Here is a 6867-nt window from a genome sequence, read left to right as displayed (position 1 = left end):
TGAGACGTTCACACGGCCTGTATGAATCTTTTGAGCGGGAGTATTATGACATGATGCGTTCTGCATTTTTGAAATACAACTTCCAGCTGCGGATTGGCAACATGGACGGCTTACTGGTCGCTTACCACAATACACAACAAATCTTTGGCTTCCAATACATTTCGCGAGAAGAGATATCAACACGACTTTTCGGCAATACGCATATGGGTGATATGGTGCTGGATAGAACATTACAGCTGTTCCATCATATCCTTGATGTGGCGACGAAAAAGTATCCCAAAAGGGTAAGTAGTGCTGCAATTGCCCCCTTGAGACATTTGTGTAACTGTGCCGCGATTTGCTTTTAGACACTTCGGCTTTATTTTTATGCTGGATCAGGAGCACCAAATCAAAAGCTTGGTATCTGGGTGGAGCAACTGCCAAAACCAGGAGCACCGCCCGCCGAAGATGTTGCTGATGAATTCTTTGCGACTGAAAGCCAAACCGATACGGTGACCAAATACATACTTCATATCAAATCAACCGTCAACGACGAACCTGTCATCGGCGATGAACCTGTGCCAGCTGTGAGGAAGCCTTGGCAATGGGTCACTCGATATCGCTTAGAAGAAATCCCCAAATCTGAATGGGAGTCGGATGAAGTCGATAGGATTCGAAGGAAACAGCTCACGGCTTTCAATCGTACTGCAAGTAGTGGCTTTATCGAGCATTTGAGACGGATTAGTAAATACGGCAAGAAATAAAAAGTGGCATCATCATCATTGTGCATATCATTGAACAAAGTATCCCTTATTTGCCACGATTGTAAATTGACAGGCGTTGTCATTATGATGATCAACAACAAACGTATGTATGTACATCGTCGTTGGTTTGCTATCTGAACCGGATGTCTCCTGAATCAGGGCCCATTCGCATACATCAATGGATAAGGATGCTGGATATCGGATCAATACAATAAGAATGGATTATTTGGGGGAGAGATAAACATTAAAACGTATCAGCAGATTGGAGTGCGAGTGTATCCATTGTTGAGAAGTAAAAGGAGGATTTATTTGTTGTTGTTTGATATCTTATTCTGTGGGGAATTGTGCTACGATCCCTGCTACGGTGGCTGCTGTCTCCTGAGAAATTGAAGGAAAAAAGAAGTAGGTCATGGGAGACATGCATAGGCGAATGATAAACAAGGACTGCAGTATGATAGGAGGGTGATTGGAGGTGTCACAATGGCGTCGGTTCGGTGCATGACATTTTTTGATGCTTGATCTTCAAAGTGTGTATGTGTGGGCTTATGTGTGTTGTCTCTTTTCCTTCTCTCTCTTTCTCTCTCTCACACACACTCACTTTTTTACTCTTTCCTTATTCTCGGCCCGAGACTTGTTCTGGGTCATTTCTTTTTCTTCTTCGTTACTCATTCAACCCAAGAGATTCCTTGCACAATGAGTCATGGCAAGAACGCGACATTCAGCCCACTGTTTAGTGACGACGAAGACGACGATAACGCTGTTGTACCTTCACTTGCATCGATGGCACACGCCACATCTGGATTTGTTGACCCCTTGCTTACATCAACGGCATATCATATCCATCAAGCCGAGTCAGCTCTTTCATCACTCAAACAGATTGTTCGTGAAGATGCACATGATGGTTGGAAAAAGGCTCTCAAGCACAAAAAGAGTGGTGTGGTGGTACACATGAAAAGTGCTAAAAATGACAAGACTCCCATCTTCAAGGGGGAAGCTGTCATTCATGGATTTTCACCGCAATCTGTGTTTTACGTTATTGGCATGCGCAAACTTTGGGATGAGCAGTAAGCATCATCATTTGCATAAAAGGCATGGAGGGGCAAGCACTCATGTATCCATGAATCTATAGGTACGATGATGGCAATTTGGTCGAGAATCTCAATGATACGACATCATTGACGTATGAAGTCTCCAAGCCTACATCAAGGTATAGAAGCAGCAGCAGCAGCAGCATGAATGACATTGTGCAACCATACTAAAAATTGATTGTGTCAGCCTTTGTGCCAATAGCATGAATCGTCCTCGTGATATGGCATTGGTGGAGAAGATTGAATGCACTCGAGATGGTGCTATCATGTTTGCATGCACAAGTGTTGAAACACCACGTGTTCCTCGTATCCAAGGTCGTGTTCGAGCTCAAATCAAGGTAAAGCTGCTACTATTCTATGCATCGATGAGCTGAGATTGATATTACTACTACCAGTTGCAAGGTTGGGTGCTTGAACCTATTCGTGGTCCGACTCCTACTACACGAGTAACCTACGTGATACAAGAGAACATGAAGGGTTGGATGTCTGGTTTCGCCAAAAAGTCTCTCGCACGCCGTCCATTGGTCATTGCTTTGGTGAATGATTATTTGCAAAAGAAAGCTGAAAGGATACGATCCACAAAGATGCGTGGTGGTGCTGGTACATGTTCAAGCAAGGTGGCTCCGAGTGACCAATCTTCAAATACTGAGCGCTTTCAATCAATACGCAGACCCTCTCTTATGGATCAGTAAGCATCATGATGAGCCTATTCTTTCTTTTCTTGGATAACGAAGATCTAATCTTATTATTATAGAACCCCTTCAGGGATACAACAACAACAACAACCATCCTCTTCAGATCCATCCACTACAAATCGACCACCACTCTTTGCCACAACTCAAGATGTCACTTTTACGCCACTCTTTGAATCCAGCATCAATCCTAGCTCTGAGAGCTCGTTGAGCAACTCGAGTGAAAATTCCACCAGCCTTGTCAAGAAACGACAGCCACTTTATCTCCCACACCGCTTCCCATCTCAAAAAGCCGAGGCGTTGAACCTAGTCAAGCGCATGACATCGTCTTTGGAACCATGGACATTGACCTCCGAGAATAATGGTATCAAAGTCTATGCTATGAATGAACAATGTTCCGTATCTCTATTGCATGCTTCACGTATGGATGGCACTATTCGTGGTGAATGGACACCTGAGCAGCTTTGTTCAGTGGTAAATTGCTTTGGGGCACGTAAAATATGTAAGTGGGTGATGTCATTGTAGTGAAATCAACTAACAGGATTGTTTAGGGGATAAGCAATTTATTGATGGTCGCATTGTTGAGCGTTTCAGTCAAAGGGATTATCTTGTTGAATGGTCGCATGCTCTTTCCTCCTTGGCAACGAGCACTTTTAATGCCATCATCAGCATTGATACCGATCTTTCCTCAGGCGTTATTACTACAGCTACGTCTTCTATCTCTTCAACAAAAGAACCAGTGGAGCGAATTGATGGTTGGGTGTTCAAGCCAAATAGCAATGAAGGAGCTGTCAATGTGATTTGGATAAGCAATTTTCAACAGCAACATCAGCCATTATTGATAAAGGAGCTGGGAAATTACATGGATCAATATGGTTGTCCCCCTTACATTCGACGAGTGGCTGGCAAGATTATTCGTGAGTCATTTGAAAGTGACTCTGGACAATATGATGTGGTTTACATTGCCAAGCATGAGTTGAACACAAGAGCATCCTCCAACAAGCAGCAACAACAACAACGATGGTGCACTGATATTCGTATCCACAACAGCTCCAGGTATCCAGCAGGCGTCAACATGACTCTATCACCAGAAAATGGGATGCGTGTTGAGATAACGTCTTCAAAAACGAGCATTCGTATCTATACAACATCCTCTGACATGGAAGGACAACATGTGTCAATACGCATTTTGCCAGGGATTGATCATCAATATACCTGTAACGGCGTATCTCTTATACCAAGGATAGCCATCAACAACGATAAAACAGCAATAACAGCAAGAACACCATCACCCGATCCTGTGCCTACTCCACCTCAAAGTGCAGAGATAAAATCGCCCACCGCTACAAGAGAAGCTGCAATCAATACCATCCTTGACAAACCTCCTTCACCATCTTCAGTACCAATCGACTCATCACATGATTCAGCCATAACAACATCAACATCATCATCATCGTCACCAGGTCGACAACGAGAACGACCACCAACACCAACACCAACACCTTCACCATCACCACAAGAACAACAACAACAACAACACTCAATATCGACTGATCGACGACGTGCATCGGTTGTTGGAAAAATCACTCTATCACAGCCATCTCGGCCCGATACCCCACCCCATCTTTTCACTGCTGAGCAGCATAAACGAAATGCACAATCACCCAAATTGATATCAAGGAGATCACAGCACCAACAACAACAGCAGCAATACAATACCACCAAAGTATCTCCAATAGCAGCCACTGAACGAGAACGTCTCGTTGTACCCGAAGGTTACAAGCTAATTCCCCAGCAACAGGTACATACTATGCATGGTTTTTTGTGTAAGGTGATACTGACATCAATCCCATTTAGAACAACAATATCATTATCATATCCGACGAATTAACGTTTAATGGACAACAGCTGGCCGTTGTGATTTTGGCCATGGTTTTATCATATTACATGGGCAAACTCGTTTGTGCATCCTCGTATTGTTGATGATTCCCCCCAACATTGTATACCCCTCTTTTTATAATCTATCATCATTTACCTAGTGTTATTCTATTCACATTCATGCATTATAATACAAAACGATATTCCAGTAGTACAAGTAGAGCATGCTTTATGTTTGAAAGGAAAAAGATGGATGCAGCATGAATATATAAAACAAAAGAGAGAGTGAAATGTATGCAGTAGTGTATAAGTCTTGTTTACTCCCACTCGATCTACACAAAGTAACGTGCTGTTAGATAACCCAATATCATCATCATGCTTATTCCTTAAGCGTCAACTTACAGTGGCAGGGGGCTTGGAGCTGATATCGTAGACGACACGGTTAACACCCTTGACCTCGTTGATGATACGAGAGCTGATGCGCTTGAGGCACTTGAACCATTCGGCACTGTCGCAGATATCGGCGGTCATGAAATCCTTGGTTTCAACGGCACGAAGGGCAATGACTTGTTCATAGGTACGGCTATCACCCATGACACCGACGGCCTTGACAGGCAACAAGGCAGCATAGGCTTGAGAGATTTGGCGGTAGAAACCATTGTTCTTGATCTCCTCAATGTAAATGTTGTCAGCGAGACGAGCAATCTCCACTTGTTCGCGGGTGACTTCACCAAGGACACGGATGGCAATACCAGGACCAGGGAAAGGATGACGCCAGATAAGCTCATCATCAAGACCCAAAATCTTACCAAGAGCACGCACTTCATCCTTGAACAATTCACGAAGGGGTTCAATCAACTTGAGCTTCATGTCCTCGAGCAAACCACCGACATTGTGATGGGTCTTGATAGTGGCACTAGGGCCCTTGAAAGAGATCGACTCAATCACATCAGGATAAAGAGTGCCTTGCAAAAGATACTCGATTTCACCACCACATTCCTTATCAATCAAAGCAGCCTCGGCCTCAAAGACTTCAATAAAAGTGTTGCCAATGATCTTGCGCTTCTTTTCGGGATCGGTGACACCCTTGAGACGATCCAAGAACATATCGGAAGCATCGCTGACCTTGATGTTGATACCCATCTTGTCACCCAACATCTTTTTGACATTGGCGCATTCGTTCAAACGCATCACACCATTGTCGACGAGAATAGCATGGAAACTAGTACCATCATGATACACATGTCAATTTTTCATCCATCTCTCCTATACCCACACACACACATGCCCACTTACCGATCACCAATAGCTTCATGCATCAACTTGGCAGCAACAGTGGAATCAACACCACCAGAGACAGCACCAACAACACGACCGGTGGGACCAACAATGTTACGAATGCGCTCAATTTCCTTGTCGACAAAGGAGTCCATAGTCCACGAAGCGTTGCAATCACAAATACCAATGACAAAGTTCTTGAGGATGGTGGTACCATCAACGGTGTGGGTGACTTCAGGATGGAATTGGATACCGAAAAAGTGCTTCTCTTCGTGGCATACGGCAGCATAGGGTGCGGTGCGAGTGTTGGCAATCACCTTGAAACCGGGAGCAGCAGCAGACACTTGGTCACCGTGACTCATCCAAACCTATTCATCCAATTGTTCTTTAGGTCCTATGTATTGCATATACAAAGCACCCCATGAAATTTACCTGAATCTCACCATCCAAACCATCAAAGAGCTTATCCATGAAAGGATGGCCACTGTGCTTGGTGATGGAAAGCATAGCGTGACCATACTCGCGGTGTTCGCAGCCTTCAACCTTACCACCCATGTAGGTTGTCATCTCTTGAAGACCATAGCAGATACCAAGAACGGGGACACCAGCATCGAACACGGCAGGATCAACACGAGGAGCATCCTTGTCATAGACCGAGTAAGGAGAACCAGAGAGAATGATACCCTTGGGCTTAAAGTGGAGATCGGCCATCTTTTGGGTGCATGGCAAGAGCTCGCAGTAAACACCAAGTTCACGAATACGACGGGTGATCAAGTGGGAGTATTGCGAACCAAAGTCCAAAATGAGGACAGTATCGTAAAGCTGATTGACTTGGGTAACCTTGTCTTGAGTCGTTGCCATTGCGTCGCGCGAAGAGAGGAAAGAGTCCGGGGCAAAAGTAGAAAAGAAGTTGCCAAAATGAAAAAATCACCAAGCCTCCCTCTGATATAAACCCCTCTCAGCCACCATAGCTCTACTATAGCAATACCCCACCCATACACTCACCCACACCCACGATCCCAGATAGAGGTTGCAATAATCATGACTCACATACTTGATATCAAAGTGTATATGCATAAGCATGTGGAACCACCTTATCCATAATCTTGTCATGGTATGACAGAATCTACTCTCTACTACTACACTAAACCATGTATTCTTCATCACGTGATATACAATCATGCACAC

At 44.3% G+C, this 6867-nt stretch overlaps 3 protein-coding genes across 3 annotated transcripts; 2 read left to right on the top strand and 1 right to left on the bottom strand.

Moving 5' to 3' along the window:
• Nucleotides 1–50: 50 nt before the first annotated feature.
• O0I10_012728 (uncharacterized protein) lies at nt 51–743 on the top strand (the record flags this gene model as incomplete). The annotated part of the gene is made up of 2 exons (XM_058492616.1): nt 51–284; nt 348–743. The coding sequence occupies 2 exons, from the start codon at nt 51–53 to the stop codon at nt 741–743; spliced, it is 630 nt and encodes a 209-aa protein (XP_058336630.1).
• Nucleotides 744–1436: 693 nt separating this feature from the next.
• On the top strand, nt 1437–4506 carry O0I10_012727 (uncharacterized protein; the record flags this gene model as incomplete). Its single annotated transcript, XM_058492615.1, has 7 exons — nt 1437–1807; nt 1873–1950; nt 2034–2169; nt 2227–2519; nt 2586–3025; nt 3075–4324; nt 4381–4506. The coding sequence occupies 7 exons, from the start codon at nt 1437–1439 to the stop codon at nt 4504–4506; spliced, it is 2694 nt and encodes an 897-aa protein (XP_058336629.1).
• A 212-nt stretch (nt 4507–4718) lies between these two features.
• On the bottom strand, nt 4719–6540 carry O0I10_012726 (GMP synthase (glutamine-hydrolyzing) domain-containing protein; the record flags this gene model as incomplete). Its single annotated transcript, XM_058492614.1, has 4 exons — nt 4719–4733; nt 4804–5623; nt 5698–6047; nt 6112–6540. The coding sequence occupies 4 exons, from the start codon at nt 6538–6540 to the stop codon at nt 4719–4721; spliced, it is 1614 nt and encodes a 537-aa protein (XP_058336628.1).
• Nucleotides 6541–6867: the final 327 nt, after the last annotated feature.

This window comes from Lichtheimia ornata (assembly GCF_029851405.1).
Source record: "Lichtheimia ornata isolate CBS 291.66 chromosome Unknown scaffold00150, whole genome shotgun sequence".
Lineage (NCBI taxonomy): Eukaryota > Fungi > Mucoromycota > Mucoromycetes > Mucorales > Lichtheimiaceae > Lichtheimia > Lichtheimia ornata.
The sequence above is the reverse complement of the archived record's forward strand: the minus strand, read 5'-3'. Positions and strand labels throughout refer to the sequence as shown.